This window comes from Exserohilum turcica, assembly GCF_000359705.1.
Source record: "Exserohilum turcica Et28A unplaced genomic scaffold SETTUscaffold_11, whole genome shotgun sequence".
NCBI lineage: Eukaryota > Fungi > Ascomycota > Dothideomycetes > Pleosporales > Pleosporaceae > Exserohilum > Exserohilum turcicum.
In genome coordinates, this window is record NW_007359926.1 from 312,654 (window position 1) to 329,694 (window position 17,041).

The window sequence follows — 17,041 nt, forward strand, 5'->3', positions numbered from 1 at the left end:
CATTGAATCCCAAGCATGACAGTGGCGAGAGAGAGAGAGAGAGAGAGAGAGAGAAAGAGATAGAGTCAACCATGTCTCGATCAAACGGATCCCCATGGCCAATGCCCGTCAATCGCGTCTTGGCTGCGTCGCCATCGTCGAATGGGTGGGGGGGCGAGAGGTGTCTTCGTCGTCACCATTCCGTTTCACCTACCGCACCACCAGAACCAATGTCTGTATGGGTTGTATGCCAATAAAGAGTGAAAACAAACACGCCCATACGCCTACACACCTACACACACACACACACACACACACACACATACAAAGGAATATTACATGCAACAAAGCGACAATGACAGGCTAGCCAGTAGCTTCACACGACGCAAGCCGCAAGTGGTAAGCAAGAAAGCAAAAAATAAAATAAAGTCTTTTTCGCAAATCGCCCATGCATGACAATGCAGTTTCACTCGCCGCGCCAAGTGTCTACAAAACGCCTGGCTGCTTTTGCTCCACTAGTCTTCCCCCCCCCCTCCCCTTCGGAACTTTGCTCTTCCTTTCTCCCTTTTCGCCTGCCAAAACACCATTCGATTGATTATTTGGGTGTAAAAAAAAACTGTCCAGGACTCTCTCTCTCTTGTGTCCGTGTGTCTCACTCACACCCATACATGACTCAGCCAACACACCATGGTCCAGACAAACCTGAGACATGAAACACTGCCATGATTGATTCCAGTGATTGCTTTCTTATGCACAACCACACAAACACAACGGCGGCTAGCAAGAGAAAGACGCGGGGTATAATTATCCACACCATGCCCAAATAACTTCGTCCAAAATATATAAATAATAGAGAAAAAGTGCCCCCTCGCAAAAAAAAAAATACCGCAGAATCAAGAAAAATGGGGAAACCATATAGAGAGAGGGCCTTTGCGGCATAACAATAGACTGGGAAGATAAACCAAAAACAATAACCCCTCCAAGAAAGAAAAAAAACCTCCCCCTGCATGGACAAAATTCCCTTTGACAAACACCCAAAGTGATACATCGGCTTGATCCCATGTACCACGCCCGGCAACCGCTTCGGTCAAATAATCGCTCACAACAATCGGCCGTGATAAGCAACAACAACAAAAAATAAACAACACCCCGAGCACACCCACAAAAAAAAACTCCGTGAAGCTAAACAAAGCCAATCAGCAAAAGCATACACGGCAGGAAAAATGATAATACAATGCAAATAGTTGGAAAAAATGGCCCAAGGGCTCGTCAAATGATCAAACCGTTTATGACACACATGTGCGTCAACCAATACACACACACGCGCGCTCTGTCTCTCTGTCTCTCTCTCTCTCTCTCTGTGTGTGTGTGTGTATCTCTCCCTCCACCAAGGTGGTCAAATCATGGCCCCAGAATAGACGGGTCCAGTGTTCCCCCCATGCTGTCCATCGTCTTCTCCAGCATGTCGAGATCCATCATGGTCCCTGCACCATAGTCGGAAAACAGCATCATGTCTTCGCTGTCCATCGGGGGAAGCACAACCCCCAGGTTTTGGAGATCCTCCGACAGCTGCAGGTCCACGGGAAGCGTATCCCCGTACATGCCCACGGCCCAAGCGTCGGGCATGTCGGCATCCTTGAGATCAATGTTGATGACAAGATTGTCGTTTTCCGAAATGTCAGATTGCCGCGTCGAAGGCGTGTCCTTGGAAGATGACTCGGGCGTCGTCGACGGTGACGCCGGCCGAGACCGAAGCGCCCACGCATTGTCTTCGTCCTTGAGATCGAGCACCGTAAAAGGCCCGTTTGCATCCAGAGCCGCAAAAGTGTCCTCGTACGAGTAGTCGAAAAGCGACATGGGTAACATGGGCTGCTGCTGTTGCTCCTCTTCCTTTACAGCGGGTTCCGGTGCTGCCGCTTGCTGCTCTTTTGGTGCTGACTTGGGAATACTGGCTGGCGTGGCCTTGCCCCGCGCACCTGAGCCTGGAGTAGTCACCTTGGTCATGGTTTGCGGTGTCTTGAGCAAGTTGGACGACGGTGAGTCCTTAACACCCGTCTGTGTCGGCACGCGCGCCATGGCCGGAGCTGTTGGTGCTTGCGCGACAGGCGTAACAGCATTTTGCGTTGCACCAGGTGTTTGCTCAGTCTTGACGTTCTGTGTCAGCGCTCGCAGCACGGCAGGTGCTGGCTTGGGGGTAGGCTTCGAAGCATTGGGATCGACCTTGGCCTCACCCGTCTTCTGGTCAACGTCGAGATATTCGGCCATGGAATCAAGGGCAAATTGCATCGGGTCCTCGACCTTTGCGTGGATCTGACTGTGCGAATCGAGCTCGGCCTGGGTGTCAAAGCCTCGTACAGAGTATTCACATGTTGCGTCGGTGCATCGGAACGTTGGCCGCTGCGGCACCTGCTTATCGGGCGCTGGCTGTCTCCGCAGTTCGGGCGAGTTGCCTGCGCCCGAGCCCAGGTGAGGAGAGGCTTTGGCAGCGGGAGTCGACGTTTGGCTGCCCGCCTCGAGCTTGGCCCGCTTCTTCTCGGGTAATACAAGATTCGTGACTGGTCTTGCCCCCTCAAAGTAATGCGCGGCTCCGTGGCCAGGGTCGGCGCCAATGGCAAATGGTGGTCGGTCGGTCGTAGGGGCTGACGGAGCCTTTTGGTTGCGGTTTTGTTGTTCTACGATTTTCAGATTTGCGGCATTAAGTTGAGCGGGCGAGGCATTCGAACCCTGAGGTTGGGACTGCTGGGCACCTGAGCCCTGACCCTGCGTTTGTTGCTTCACCTTCTCCTGAATCTTGATAACAAACTTGACAATGGTACTCAAATGATTCCTGAACTCGTCGATTGTCAGTGTGACTTGGGGGTGGAGGGTGCCGTCGGCCTCGTTAATCTGTTGAAACAAGAGTGCGCGCGACCGCATGATTTGGCGTATGACGGGCTCGGGTTCTGAAGTATCGTACGAAGCATGGAAGATGCGAAGCGCCTGGTCCGACTGCTTGAGGCGTTGGAACTGTTCCTTTAGCGACTTTTGAAGAGCTGCACGGGCTTGCGGAGCCAGTTGTATCGGTTGCTTGGTGGGGATGCTCTTCTCTACCTCATCCATCATTTGCTTGAATTGTCGGATACGTGCTGGGTCACTCATTCTCTGTCGAAGTTCTTCAGAGTTGAGCATAGCGCCGCGCTGTTGTTGCATCTTGTTGTTGGATGCATCTTGAGCTTTAAGTAACTGTGCTCTGTACTGGGCATGCTGTGTGGGAGTGAGCTTAGACATTTGCTCTTGGGTCAGATTAAGACCAGGCTGAGACTTTGTAGAGGCCATAGCAGGGGCTTGTGGGGCGGCGTCAGGGCCAGAATCCATTTCCTCGTTTGGCCTCTTCGTACCCTTATTCGCGACATTGTTGGCAGCGTGCAACTGTGCAGGTGGTGCTTGTTGTGGTTTTGGTGCTGGTTTGGGTTGAGGCGTCGCTTGTGCAGCCGGCTGTGCCGTGGGTGGCCGGTTAGGCTGCTGTTGCTGCTGCTGCTGTTGTTGCTGCTGCTGTTGTTGTTGTTGTTGTTGTTGTTGCAGTGGCAGTGGTTGTTGTTGTTGTTGTTGCTGCTGCTGCTGCTGCTGTTGTTGTTGAGGCATAGAAACAGGAGCTTGGCCTTGGTTACGTTGGGCCTGCTGATTGAGCATTGCCGATTGTTGCTGCTGCTGCCTCTGTTGTTGCAGGTTCTTCATCCTCATCGAGATCATGAGACCGCGTAGTTGGTCGTCTGGCATGTTGGCTTGTGGCTGACCTGCCATTCTTGCGCGGAATTGCTGCAACTCTTGAGGCGTCACCTGGAGCGCGGCCATGTTCTGCATGTTTGGCTGCTGCTGCTGCTGCGGTGTCCTGACAGGACCCTGATTGGGGTTGACTTGGCCTGGAGCAACAAGCCCCTGCCCAGGCTGTGGTGTGGGGTGTACACCAGGGACGCCATTTGATTGTCTTACCATGTCCTGGAAGTGGAGGACCTGCAGCATGAGCAACTTTTGGCTGTCGACACCGGGAACCAGAGCAGGGTTTTGGCTAGCCCACGCTTTGAGCTGTTGCCAAGTCCTGACGTCTGGAGGGAGGCTCTGCCGGATTTGGGCATTCAAGACATTAGGAGGGAACGGCTTGGGATCGGTGGTATGTATGATGCCCGGGTTAGCACGGAGCAGGTTGGATGCGGCAGCAACTCGCTGCTGCTGGTTCGGTATTGCTGCACGCTGGGCACCCATTTGAGGTTGCGGGCCAGCGCCAGGTGGCGGTTGGGCGAGATTCATACCAGGCCGAACCATGTTCTGCATATTAGGACCGCCAAGCATTTGGCCAGCAACGCCAGGCTGAAGCTGTTGTTGTTGCTGCTGATTAAAGGCCATGTTAGGTTGGCCTCCGTTGGGCTGACCAGGTGGAAAGGCTCCGTTGGGCATGCCGCTGTTTCGACGGAGGTTCATCATATAGCTCTGCAGAATGACGCGGAATTGGTGCTCGGGCACCTTGAGTAGCTGCTGCTTGACAGAAGCATCCAGGTCGGGAGGCATCATGCTCATACGGACCTGATCGGTCAGCGGTTGCTGGTTGGCTTGCTGGACAGCGGCAGCTCTCTGTTGCGCCTGGCGCATGAGCTCGGATAGATTTGGGTCAGCCTGTCCAGGCTGTGGCGTCATTATAGGGACGTGGGCTTGAGGAGGGCGTTGCTGTGGTGTGCCTGGAGGGCCCTGCTGCCCTGGCGGAGGCATGGGACGGTTGAGCATAGGCATGGCAGGACTGGGTTGCTGGGTGCCCTGGGGAAGGTTCAATCCACCAATCTGCCCTTGGAGCAGTTGATTTTGCTGATTACGCGCCTGAGCAGCCTGTTGCTGGCGCTGCTGTTCCAAGCGGGCCTGTACCTGTGCCTGTGCCTGAGCCTGGGCTTGGGCATGGGCTTGCTGGGCTTGTTGTGCTTGTGCCTGGCGATGAAAAGCCTCGGCCTGGCGCTGTGCCATGGCATTTTGAGGCTGGCCCGGCTGTGCATTTTGGCCCTGGAATCCGCCCATCTGAGCGCCATTGTTTGGGTTGTTGCTGGCGGGTACCACTGTTGTACCTTGGTCCTGACTTCGCATCGCCTCCATCTGCCGGTTTGCGATTTCGGTGAAGTCAAAGTCCTGGTTGGCTTGACGCTGATTCATGTTCATCTGCTGGCCCTGCATGCGGTTCTGCTGAGGGGCGCCCTGCATGGCGGCGGCGTTTTGGCCCTGTGCGGGCTGATTCAGCGCGCCTCTTCGATACAACATCTCGGCGTGCTGGCGGAAGCGGAGGAAGAGGGGATTAATGCCCTGGTTCAGCAGCTGCTGCTTCTTATCCTCGGGCCAGGCGCGGATATCCGCCTCGAACTTGACGCGAACCTCCTCTTTGCACGTGTCCATGAGCTTCTTGGCAAACTGGTTGATGATCATCTGTTCTTGGCGGTTTTGTGGGGTCGGCGTGGGCTGCATGTTTGGTTGCTGGTTGTTTTGCCCTTGGGCCATGTTGGCGGGGTTGGCTCCGTTGACGCCCATGGACGACTGGCCTTGTGTCATGGGGACGGGCGAAACCTGCATGGGGCGCTGGAGCTGGGCGTTGGGAAAGGCCGGGTTGAACTGCTGTTGCGTGGGCTGGCGGGCGGGCTGCTGGCCCATTTGGCCCATCATGTTCATCTGGGCGGGGTTCATTCCGTTGATGGGGTTGTTCATGTTGTTGGGGACGCCGCCCTGGATGCGCTGCAGCTGCTGCTGTCGCGCCGTCGTCATGACTATCAGCTTCTGCTTGATCTGCGAGACGTACTGCTCCTTGGAGGGGGCCGACATGAAGTTTTGCGTCTCGAACTGGAGGGCGGCTCGCATCGACTCGACTTCGGGGATCTCGGGTTTGAGCAGGCGGTACTGGGTGAAGAACTGCAGGGCGAGCTGGCCGCGCTCCTCGGGCGGCGTGGCCTGCTGCCATCCATTTGGAATCTTGCCCTGTTGCTGCTGGACGCGATAGTGCTGGATGAAGTGGTGGAGGCCTGCCGAGGCGCGACCTTGCTGCATGCCGTTCTGTTGCATGTTGGGGTTGTTCATGGCGACGCGCGGAACGTCGAGGGCGCGCTAGGTCGCAAGCTGGCGGAGCGACGGGCGATGGACACAGCGGTGCAGTGCCGCGGATGTGCAGACACCAGCCGCACTCATGCAGGACGCGGGTTTCCAAAAATACGGCGGGTGGGTTGGTTGCGGTGATGGTGGTCGTGTGGCCGAGTGCGGGCAGATGGCGGGCGGCGAGCAGGCGACTTGGTGTGAGGGAGTGAGAGTGAGAGTGGGAGTGGGAGAGAGGGAGCGGGAGGGAGGGCGAGAGGGCAGGAGGCCGGGAGCCACGTGCGGGCGGTGAGGATGACGGGGAGGGAAAGGCGTCGAGGGCAGCAGCTTGTGGGTGGAGGAGAGGGCGCAGGCTGTATGGGTATGGGAGGGGGGGTTGTGTGGAAGGATGGAGGGAGAGCGGGTGGAGACAGGGCCAGCAAGCAGCCAGCACGGCGGAGTGAGGCTTGGAGGAGGGAAGGGCAGAGGGCGCGAGGACACAGCGGTCGACAGCACGCCAGCTGCGGCTCGATGGTGTGTGTGTGTGTGTGTGTGTGATCGACGGCGGCGTTAGCGCAGCAGCAGCAGCAGCAGCACAGCAGCACAGCAGCAGTGGCAGCACACAGCCTAAGGCGCCTAAGGTGAGCTGTGGCAGATGTCGGGCCCCGGGGTGGTGCAGGCTAGCAGTGCAGATGCAGCAAGCGAGGGAGAGTAGTGGGAAGGGAAGGGAAGGGAAGGGTGGGGAAGGGCGTTGCAGCCGCGGAGCTGAGAGGGGGATGCTGGGAGCAGCGCCGGCTCAGCACCAGGAGCAAGATGGCAGAGGGCGAGGCAGAGGCGGATGGCGGATGGCGGATGGCGGATGGCAGCGAGAGGCAGCCAGACGATGGCGGCGGCGGCAGCGGGCGGGCGGGCGAGCTCTGGCTCAGCAGCAGCACCAGCTCAGCAGCAACCAAGCACTGGCACCAAGCACCAAGCACCAAGCAGCGCGAGTGGGAGCAGCACCCAGCAGCACGCAGAGGCAGGTGCAAGCCGTGCACAGGGCAGTTGCGCCTGGCGCCGTCGCACCTGCCTGCAGGGATCGCTATGCGTGCTAGCCGCAGGCCCCCGTCTTCTAACGCTCTGGGAGCCTGCGCCCAAAGCGGCTAGCGCGGGGGTCTGGCTCTCAGCACGCGGCTTGACTGTCCATGGATCCTTGTCCGTCTCGATACATACACACACACACACACACATGTCTACACCTACATGCAGGACTCGCATCCAGCTACTCGCTCGACACGCCCTCGCCCGCCTGCCAGATGCGCGTGGCTGTGCGCAGAGAGCTGTGCATGTACCGTCGCCATGTGCCGCGGCGTATGTGTCTAGTACACTACAGTGTGTACGCATCTATGTGCGTGTGCAGGGTAGGCGGGCGGGTGCGCGAAACACGGCCTGTCCACCTGGGCCCTATACACACGCACCTGGGCTGCCCTACCCTGCCCTACCCTGGCCCGCCCTGGCCCGGGCTGCCCTGTCCTGGTCGCTGCTGCTGCTGCTGCTGCTGTCGCCGCTGCATTGTACCCAGACCGACAGCTCCTCGCCTCTCCTCTCGTCTCCTCTCGTCGTCGTCGTCGCCGGCCAGCACCACCACCAGGCAGGCGTGCGCCCTGGACAACTAGCGCTACCCTGCGCCCACCAAATCTTCCGCCGCCACCAAACCCGCACGCGCTTGCATGCCCTCGCCCTCGCCCTTGTAACTTTGCACCGTGTTTGACAAGTGCGCCAACTCGTGTGCAGTGGTGCGCCTGGTGTCGAGTCTGAGTGCAGCGTCGACGTGTTTCATGGCCAGGTTGGATCAAAAGGCAGAGCCCTGTGTGCTTTTTTCGCCAGCAACTCGCGCGCTAGCCGGTTTGGCGCAGCGCAGCGCCCCGTCAGTCGGTGATCAGGGCCAAAGAGGCCCATGTGCATGTGCAGCCGGCCCATGGCCCGAACCAAATCATCCTCCCCTCGTCCCTCGTCCCTCCCTCGTCCCTCCCACGCCCTCGCCCACGCCCACGCCCGCCACGCCCGCCGCACACACACACACACACGGCGAGAGAGAGCGCCCACCGCTGCTTCCGTCACCTGGCGCCGTCATCTGCCTGCCCTGCCCAGCCCTGCCCTACCCCTCGGCCTCTTTCTCTGTCGCCTCGCCAGCCCATAGCAGCCAACGGCCGTTTCATGCTCGTCCAAACCGCAGGCATACATGCATGCACCCACCCCCCTCTCGACTCTCTCTCACACATGCACGTCGCAGCTTGCCTCGCCCTCTCGTCCACACACACACACACACACGCTCGTCGTCTTCTTCCAGATGGTCCTCCCGCTGCCCTAGCGCATGGTGAAGGGCTAGCATCGCGCGCTAGCCCGCCCGACGCCAGCGCCAGCAATCCACACCACCCACCCACCACCCCCCAGTAATCCACACCCCCCGTTCCGAGCCAACAAGGCCGCTGTCAAAGCACTCACCTGGCTGCACTCCGCGACCGTCATGTTGGCCTCGCCTGCTCCCCTGCCATGGCCCTCCAAACACGCTCGCATTCGCGCCGACTGCGTGCTTGTGCCCGTCCAAAAAAGGCCGCGCAGTCGACGTTTGGGCTTCGCGTCGATCCTTGGCAGGCAATGCTCCCCTGCCGCCACAGCCCATGGCTTGGGCATGATCGCCAGGGAACGAGCCAACAAGGCCGCTGGCCAATGGCCGCGCCTGCTCGACACGTTTCTTTCGTCGCCCACGGCTGCTCCACGCCCTCGCCAGCGGCGCCATCCAAGGCCTCGCTGCCAGCTGCGCTGCTGCCACGGCTGCTCCCACTTCCTTTGTCCTGCACCCAGGCAGTGCCGCCGCCTCCACCGCGCTCTCTGTCCCGGCCCGTTGCGGACATTGCGGTCTGCGGTCATGCACATCCGCACCCTCCCTCCTACTGGTTTCGTACAAGCTCTTCGTGTCATAGTCCAACCCCCTCCCCAACTTTCGCCACTAGGCCTGCTCCTAGCACATGGTTCACCACAGTCGGATGTTGCCGAACGCTGTGCGACACATCCACATGTTGTCGAGGCTCCGCTCCACATGGGCCCGCGATAGCGCCATCTGAGCGTCGGCAATCATCATCGTATCAACACAGTCAGCCCAAAACACTCACATGTACTCCATACCTACATGCACGCCCACTATCCATACATGCTACACATGGCCATCCATTACTACATGTACACCATGTCCTCTGCTCACGCCGAATCATGGCCGCTGTCCCGCACATGCCGTCTAGCCCGCTCTTATCTCGGCCTCGTCGACGTGCACACGACGCCCCATGCCATGCCCCTCACGTGATCTGTCCGATAAGCCGTCAGCCTCCTTCCCGGTTACGTCAATCTGAGATGCAAAGTTTAGGCCAAGACCACCATGCAGTCATGTGTCTGCCTCGCACAATCACAATCGCAATGCCAATGCTAATGCCAAACCAAGATTCATGTCAAACACGCAGCCCCAGTCCAAAGCAGCCTGCACACACCCACATGCCAATGCCAATGCCCATGACCTATGTCGTTTGATTGTGCGTTATATGAGTGATTTTGACATACTGGCGCTGCCCATTTCACAATGCAGTAGCCTAAACAATACAAGATAGCTGTGAGCTACCATGCCCTGTACCTTGGACGCAACAAGTAGGCAGCAGTATACACTATTGATGTCATCGTTGGACTATATCTGATTTGGCTTGCTCTAGACGAATCCACCCTACGTACAAACCACCCCCAACCCACTGCCCAATGTCCGTCCTGTAGTCGTACCACTTGTTGCCAAAGAGCACATGGCGGGGGCGCGCGCAATTGTCGTCTATTTCTGGCCCAGGGATGCCGCGCGCTCGTCCTCGAGCTTCTGGTAGAAAGCGTCACGGTGACGGACCGCGGGGACGTGGTAGCCTGCAAAAGTAAGCATCCATCGGTGAGTCTCTTTTCCCCATGCTGCAAGTCTGCAATCCGATTCCACATACCGTACCACCAGCCATAGCCGGCAACGACACCAAGACCTGTGGCTGCGGTTAGCCAAGCTTCCAGAAGCCCGCGCGCCCAACACGACGGGCCTGCTCTGAGGCCCGAAAACCGTCGCGCATCCATTGATTGCAAGAGCTTCACGCACCCATGGCAACAGAAAGGTCAAGCACGACCTGTCGTCGGAGTATCTGCAGCCCAGTCATTAGCCTCCAGCCCACCACGGCCCAGCGAGCTTCAATGGCAGCACCTACGCCAGTAATGGGTTTGACAGGCATTGTGTATTCGGTTTTTGCGAGAGCGGAGAGTTTCGGGGTGCGGGTGCGGGTTGCGGGAGCTGGTAAAGGTCGTCGGCGGATACACTGAAGTTGTGGTGGTTCGACGGGGCAGAACTACCAATGCTGACATAATGCAAAGGTGGCCTAGCGTCCCGCGCTTGGAGAGCTCCCAACCCAATGACACGGCCAACAGCAAAGTGAAAGGGACAGTACCGTCGCCAGCCGAAACGTGCCCTCCTTCACGCCGCCTTGATCGCGAGCGCTCGTTTCGCCAGCCGATGCACCCTCTCACCTGTGACTGCGCGTCCATCCACCGATAACCCTACCCACCTCGCGTACACACCAATACGGCCCGCGACATCCCCATCCCGCCTCCCCCCCCCCAAAAACACCAAACCCGCGACAACCAGCAGCATATGCCAGGCATCATACTCTCTCCCAGCGCCAGCAGCGAGGGTGCAGTCGCAGGCATGAAGCGGGCGCATGTTGCTGAGAACGCGCCCATGCACGGAGGAGAGCCGCAGCAGAAGAAGCGGCGAGTGCTACATCGACTGCACCATACCCAGCCGCTCAACCATATTGCCGACCCCATCAGCGCCGAGTTGGATAGTTTTGGCGAAAGCAAGGACTTCTTTGACCAGCAATTGCGCCGCGCAATAGCGATACAATGCAAAAGCATCGGCTTCGAAAGCGCGCGCCCAGACGCGCTCGAGCAATTCCGGGCGCTGGTTGATTCCTGTATGGCTTCACCTCGCAAAGACACCAGGCTGCAAGCAGCCCATTGCCGTTTCTTAGACTGACCTGACCCAGACATGAGCCACTTTCTAGCACAAGTGCGCACATCCATGACCAGCTCGCGCCGCACCGAAACAGTGGCACACGACTGGATATACGCCCTTGCATCTTCCGGCCTCCGTGGATCTGCACCCCTCGACCAACATTTCGACACTGGCGAAATCCCACCCACCCTGCTACAGCCTTACTTTGCTCCTCCGGCGCCCCCAGAGGCCCCGCCCCCAGATACCGAGTCTTTACTAGGCCCCGAGCTGTCCGGCAAGGCAGACAAGGAAACGCGCGCGTACATACCAAAGCACTTTCCTGCGTTTCCCTCGAGGCACACGTATACAGCCACGCCAGTCTTCACCAACCGCGAGCATGATCCGCGAAAGATTCGCGAAAAGGCGACGGAAGAGGGCATCTCGGCCGAACAGAGTCTCAGGAAACTCATGGCAGCGCAAAAGGCAGGCGTTCAAAAGCAAAATATTGGAAAGCGGAAGCGAAGCAAACGGATGAAGGAAAGCGACCGGCTATGGCAAGCAGCCATGACGGATTTGTTGGACGAAGAGAATCAGCGAGAGAAGGAAGAGGCGCGACGACAGGCTCAAATGGACGAGTATGATGACGACAACAACTGGAATATGTCGCGCGATGCTCCAATACGGCAGCCCACGGCAGATCGTAATGTCAACTTGGAAGAAGGTGTACATGTCAACTACGAGCGCAAGTACTGGAGAAAATCAGGAAACGGCGTCTAATTTCAGTCACCACGCCAGCCCTGGCCATAATATCTTTGTTTGAGCAAAAGCACGTTGAAGCATTTTGGTAGCGAGGCGTTTGGGTATCGGCATTTCCGCCTTGAACGTATGAGGGCAGCTTGGGGGCATTGGAGTGGCGTTCATCCTGTTTTTTTTTCTTTTTTTTGCTTTGCTCTGAACCAGTTGTACAATAGCTGTTCACTCTCAACTGGAGCAGTCGCCCGCGGACCATTGGTCTGTCATTTATCCATCATTAATCCATTCAAAACCTTGCTGGTTTCTTCTTTTCCTATTCGTGTCTCCAAGATGACCAATACATGGAAATATAATTTAATCCACGGTATGTTTGCGCGTGCTGGAGGATTGCATCCAATGTGCGCTTGTGTGGCAATCTGCCCACATCTCACTCAGCTTGCACCTTGCAGCTTAGCCTTCCACCCCTCCCAAGCCGTCGTCTCAACATTCGGCCCTCTCTGACATCTGTAACAATCTCAGCCCTTTATCCTACTGTGTCGACACGAGAAACCCAGTCTAGCTTGTCCTTGGCTACCACCAATCAGGCCGCCAAGCCCTACGCACCACTTACCTCCTTAGCATTCGGACAACAGGCTCACAGACGATCGTTGCCTCTTTTCCCAGATCCTTTCCTTTCTGCAAGTTGCATTTGTACTGCACGAATTCACTCAGTGCGCAGTCGCCCAGTGTGATTGGTGGATTCCGCGCTTTACCAGACGGAAGCGTGTTGACCTGGGCTTCTAGTTCCGAGACCGGAATTGCGCAAATCGGTGGCGCCATCTCTGGCTGCAAAGGGAAAAGAAAAGAAAAGACAGACGCAGGAGTAATCTCGGAAAAAGGCTGTATGGGAGGCAGAGATGAATGGTGATGAGGCGAAGAGGTTGGGGGAGAAATTGCTAGCTGAGGTTCAAGTCAAGGATCTGAGCTCGGTGTGTAATCATACAACAACGACATGAAAGCATACTGGGTCTTGGAATACTACTAACCCACAGATAGGTACTCAAATCTCTGCGTGTAGCAATTGCTGAAAGTAATACAAGGTAACTTTTTCATCCTGAGCAATTGAATGGATTTTCCACGCTTGATGTAAATAGTTGCACATAGGCTAACCCAGCCAGCAGTGCCGCAGACGGAACCACAAGACCAACATTCCATTTCAACATAGCAGAACTCGACGCCCTAATTCCAGGTTCCAAGCCCCCAATCCTTGAACTGGTCTCGCCGCCATTAACGCACGACGCGTCTGGCTCGGGCAAAACCTCACTCCTCTACCTCATCATAGCCACTGCCATACTACCTCGAACCATGTCTTGCATCCAACTTGACGGCCACGAGTCAGCCGTCATCCTCTTCGACCCATTACACCACTTCAGCGTCGTGCGCCTGGCAGAAGTAACACTCCACGTCGTCATGACCAAGCTGCAAGCTGCCAGTGTAGGCATCGACAGCACCACAAAGCAGCAGATGCGAGAAGTCGTCAAAACCGCATTATCACACGTACACATTTTCCACCCACCGTCCTGGCCCCTTTTCCTCGCAACACTTCGCTCCCTCCCAGACTATCTCTTCGACGCAACAAAGCACCACAGTACGCACCGCCGGATTCACTCCATCATCCTCGAAGACGTCGACGCTTTCGTCCCGGAGATACGCAGCTCGGCTCCTGCTTCTTCTTTTTCTTCTTCTACTTCATCATCATCCGCAAATGCATTATCGCCAGCTTCGTCAACACTGGCTTTCCACCTGACCAAGCTATCCAGTCTGCTTTCCAGCGCTGTAATCACTACATCGCACTCGACGTCTCCACTGTACTATCGGCCTGCGCTGCCGACTTCGTGGCCCCGCGACACGCTGGTCACGCGCCTGGCACTGCGCCGTGTGCCCGTGGCCAAGTTTGCTCCCGGGATCAGTAACGAGGAGGCAGAGGCAGAGAGGGAAAAGAGATGGGAAGTCGTTAGCAGAGCGAGGTTTGAGTGTTGGAAGGTTGGCATGGGAGTGGGAGGCCAAGGCAGTGGGGGATTTGTGTTTAGGATAGGACGGCATGTTGAGACGGAGAGAAAGATGGACATATAAGATGGGAATGTACTTTGTACAGCATGAATATCGCGTCCAACACACTCTCATGCTTGTCCTCACGCCTTTCCCACAACTCACTGATAACTCTAGTTGGTCATGGCACGAGCCGTCTGAATGTGCATATTTCCACCATGATATTTCGTATGCAACACGGGATATGTTGACAGACTACCGTCTCACATCAGCCACTCAGTTCCACACACTGAGCAGAAGATGGCCACGCCGTCTTTTGCCCTCATATCACGACCTGGTAGTCGTACCATGGGCCCGTCCCAAACAACCAACCCAGAACCATGCAAACTATGCATCCCTCCCCCACAGCACCTTCCTCCTCGCCCTATCTTCCCTGGCCTCCCTCCGCCTCTGCCCCCACTTCTGCCTCATCTCTTCATGCTCGCGCGCGACCCTCTCCGCCTTTTCCGGGTTCTTGGCAATCAAGCCCACGAAGAACTGGCTGCAGCCAAACTTCTCGGCGAGTTTGACTCGGGTCCACGTGTCCGGGTCTTCGCTTCTGAGCCGCCGGATCTCAGCAACGTCGGCCTCGCTGAGATGGTACGTTTTCTCATACGGCTGGCGCACAGGCGGAGGCAGGGCTGCCGTCGGCCGCGGCGGCAGATGGCTGTGTGTGTGGAGAGGTGTGCCTGGCGCAGCGACGGGCGACGTCTGCCGTGCGTGAGCGACTTGGTATGCGTGTTGTTGGGCTGCCGCGTGCAGCTGCCGTCTCTTGTCCGTCTTGGGCAGAAACTTGACCGGCGTGTGGTATACGTTTGGCGCTGACGATGGCGGATTGAAGACGAGGGTCGGCGATGAGCTGTCGGCAGTGTACGACGGTGCTTCGGGCAGTGCGAGCAGTTTCCGGTGTCGTCGTGTCGTCGATTCAAACCGGCATTGCGTGCGGGGGAGGAGGCAGGGCGCTTGCCATGTGGGTGCACAGGCCCGGAGCACCGATTTACATGTCGCCATTGTGTAATGGAGGGTTAGGCACGACGTGAACCCGGTGGTGCACGCAATGGCGTCGATGGCGATGGGCCTGTCTTGCGGCTCAAGGCCGAACTTTTTTACTTGTTCCGCGCCGATGTGGTCAAAGCACCTGACCACCCACCACTGACCAAAGGTTCGACATGCAAAGTCTAGGCCATGACTTGCTTCTTTGCCTGGTACAACACATGTTTGTCGATACAAAAACAAACGTGAGCTGCAAGAGACCACTCAATGTTCTGAAAGGGGTATAATTTTTTTTTATATTGTTATGCACTGTCTACTGCAACACGGCCCATTCTAAATCCACTGTCCATGGCACAGCATTTAGCTGCGCTTCATCTCTGCTGCAACATAGTGCAGGTATGCACCCAGCAGCTTAGTGCCTTCAATGTAGTTCATCTTGTCGAGCTTCTCGTTGATGGAGTGAGCAGCGTCCGTGGAACTACCCATTGGCAGCAGCAACACATTCTTGCCAAGCTCCTCCTGGAAGGTCAGGGTCACGGGGATACTTCCGCCCTCCCTTGTCATGTCTGGCTTCACGCCAAAGACACGCTCAACGGCCTTTGCGGCAGCAGTGTAGTTGGGGTGGTTGGGGTCCTCCACCCACCACTTTCCGCAGTGTACGACGCTGAACTTCATCGTGTTCTTCGACTTGAGCTTAGCAAACTCGTCGTTGATGTGCTTCTCAACCAGCTTGGTGACGGGGTCAATTTCCATGTTGGGAACAGTCCGGATCGAGAACTTTCCAATGACCTTGGCTGGAATGACCGTCTTGGCACCCTCAGAGTAAAAGGCACCCTCGATGCCGTGCAGTGATAGCGATGGGTATCGCATCTTGTGCATGAGCGCCTCCTCCTTGTTGTCGTGAATCGTCACAGCACCGCCCAGGGACTCTTTCAGACCGTCCATGGTGAAGGCAATTGGTGGGTAGAGTGCAGCCTCCTGCTCCGTAAGGGGAGCAACGAGCTCATCGATGCCCTTGATGAGGATTTTGCCATCTGGGTCGACCAGCGAGTTCATGATGCGCACCAAATCCGTCATGGGCTCGTGAGTCATGCCGCCATAGACACCAGAGTGAAGATCCTGGCCAGGACCAGAGATCTCAATCTGGTAGTAGTTGCAGCCACGGACACCGTACGTCAAGCAAGGCTTCTCGGTACCCAGCCAGTAGTTGTCCGAAATGCAGACGACGTCTACGTCCTTGAAGAACTTCTTGGCCTCTGCGCGGATGGTCTCGTCCAGACCCTCGGAGCCATTTTCTTCCATGCCCTCGAAGCACATGACCAGGTTGACGGGCAGTTCTACGCCGGCCTTTTGGTGCGCCTCGATTGCGTTCAGCCATCCGAGCACGGGGCCCTTGTCGTCGGTACTTCCGCGTCCATACATGCGGCCCTTGTCATCGATGCTGAGCGTGAAGGGATCCGTCGCCCAGCCATCCGACTTGTTTGCGGGCTGTACGTCGTAGTGGCCGTAGACGAGGACGTTGAGCTTGTTGGGGTCGTTTCCGTAGCGGCCCAGCAGGCAGGGCGGGAGGTCGAGGTGCTCGCGGCCAGGCTGCTTTCCCAGCTCGCGGAGCTCGACGGTGCCACCGAGCGCCTTGATCTGGTCGGCGAGCCAGTGGCCCATCTAGAGCATGGTCAGATATGATGCCTGTTGAAATGCTGGCGTGTGCTGTTCCTGGCCGTGTCGACAGTGGACATACCTTGACAACATCAGGCCTCCTCTGGTCCTCGGAGCTGATACTGGGAATAGCCACCGCCTCTCTCAGCCTCTCGATGAACGTCGACTGCAAGCCGTCGACTTGCTTGAAGTAAGGGTCGAGTTGGGCCATGTTGTCGAAGGCGTGGTACAGATAGGGCCAGTCGGCGTTGGAGATGCGTTTGGGGATGGAGTGAACAAGCCGTCTGGGAGTGGCGGCAAAGACGGGCGACGATGGAGAGAGCAAGGGATGCGAGGGATGCGAGGGATGCAAGAAGCGTCGGGCAGAGGTCGAGGCGGTTACCCGCGGGCTATGGGCTGGAGCAGGTATTATTCGGGCAGGTGGTTGTGTGAAGGCAGCAAACCGCGGCGCGAGGGCAGGGAGGGGCAAGCGGGGCATTTTGGAGG

General features: G+C 57.3%; 7 protein-coding genes across 7 annotated transcripts; 2 read left to right on the forward strand and 5 right to left on the reverse strand.

The window, feature by feature from the left end:
• Positions 1-903: 903 nt before the first annotated feature.
• Positions 904-6,042, reverse strand: SETTUDRAFT_145546 (uncharacterized protein; the record flags this gene model as incomplete). Its single annotated transcript, XM_008023800.1, has 1 exon — positions 904-6,042. The coding sequence occupies one exon, from the start codon at positions 6,040-6,042 to the stop codon at positions 1,381-1,383; it is 4,662 nt and encodes a 1,553-aa protein (XP_008021991.1). The 3' UTR covers positions 904-1,380.
• A 3,571-nt stretch (positions 6,043-9,613) lies between these two features.
• On the reverse strand, positions 9,614-10,376 carry SETTUDRAFT_167025 (uncharacterized protein). The gene is made up of 4 exons (XM_008023801.1): positions 10,305-10,376; positions 10,199-10,241; positions 10,053-10,088; positions 9,614-9,981 (listed from the first exon to the last, which is right to left on the reverse strand). Exons 1-4 carry the CDS (start codon positions 10,326-10,328, stop codon positions 9,896-9,898), a joined length of 189 nt encoding a protein of 62 aa, XP_008021992.1. The 5' UTR covers positions 10,329-10,376; the 3' UTR covers positions 9,614-9,895.
• Positions 10,377-10,744: 368 nt separating this feature from the next.
• On the forward strand, positions 10,745-12,132 carry SETTUDRAFT_145550 (uncharacterized protein; the record flags this gene model as incomplete). Its single annotated transcript, XM_008023802.1, has 2 exons — positions 10,745-11,066; positions 11,139-12,132. 2 exons carry the CDS (start codon positions 10,745-10,747, stop codon positions 11,861-11,863), a joined length of 1,047 nt encoding a protein of 348 aa, XP_008021993.1. The 3' UTR covers positions 11,864-12,132.
• A 138-nt stretch (positions 12,133-12,270) lies between these two features.
• Positions 12,271-12,658, reverse strand: SETTUDRAFT_25345 (uncharacterized protein; the record flags this gene model as incomplete). The annotated part of the gene is made up of 2 exons (XM_008023624.1): positions 12,271-12,343; positions 12,450-12,658. 2 exons carry the CDS (start codon positions 12,656-12,658, stop codon positions 12,271-12,273), a joined length of 282 nt encoding a protein of 93 aa, XP_008021815.1.
• A 77-nt stretch (positions 12,659-12,735) lies between these two features.
• On the forward strand, positions 12,736-13,951 carry SETTUDRAFT_103468 (uncharacterized protein; the record flags this gene model as incomplete). The annotated part of the gene is made up of 2 exons (XM_008023803.1): positions 12,736-12,809; positions 13,021-13,951. The coding sequence occupies 2 exons, from the start codon at positions 12,736-12,738 to the stop codon at positions 13,949-13,951; spliced, it is 1,005 nt and encodes a 334-aa protein (XP_008021994.1).
• A 1-nt stretch (position 13,952) lies between these two features.
• Positions 13,953-14,968, reverse strand: SETTUDRAFT_167030 (uncharacterized protein). The gene has a single exon (XM_008023804.1). It carries the CDS (start codon positions 14,915-14,917, stop codon positions 14,255-14,257), a length of 663 nt encoding a protein of 220 aa, XP_008021995.1. The 5' UTR covers positions 14,918-14,968; the 3' UTR covers positions 13,953-14,254.
• Positions 14,969-15,259: 291 nt separating this feature from the next.
• SETTUDRAFT_102904 (uncharacterized protein) lies at positions 15,260-16,766 on the reverse strand (the record flags this gene model as incomplete). Its single annotated transcript, XM_008023805.1, has 2 exons — positions 15,260-16,561; positions 16,638-16,766. The coding sequence occupies 2 exons, from the start codon at positions 16,764-16,766 to the stop codon at positions 15,260-15,262; spliced, it is 1,431 nt and encodes a 476-aa protein (XP_008021996.1).
• Positions 16,767-17,041: the final 275 nt, after the last annotated feature.

Bases quoted from the DNA above. Each gene is read 5' to 3' on its own strand.
- SETTUDRAFT_167025 (XM_008023801.1), bottom strand. From the start codon at position 10,328: ATGCCTGTCAAACCCATTACTGGC. The intron at 10,242-10,304 runs GTAGGTGCTGCC...ACTGGGCTGCAG, and splicing joins CTGTCAAACCCATTACTGGC to ATACTCCGACGACAGGTCGT. The intron at 10,089-10,198 runs GTGCGTGAAGCT...CCGCAGCCACAG, and splicing joins TGACCTTTCTGTTGCCATGG to GTCTTGGTGTCGTTGCCGGC.
- SETTUDRAFT_167030 (XM_008023804.1), bottom strand. From the start codon at position 14,917: ATGGCGACATGTAAATCGGTGCTCCGGGCCTGTGCACCCACATGGCAA.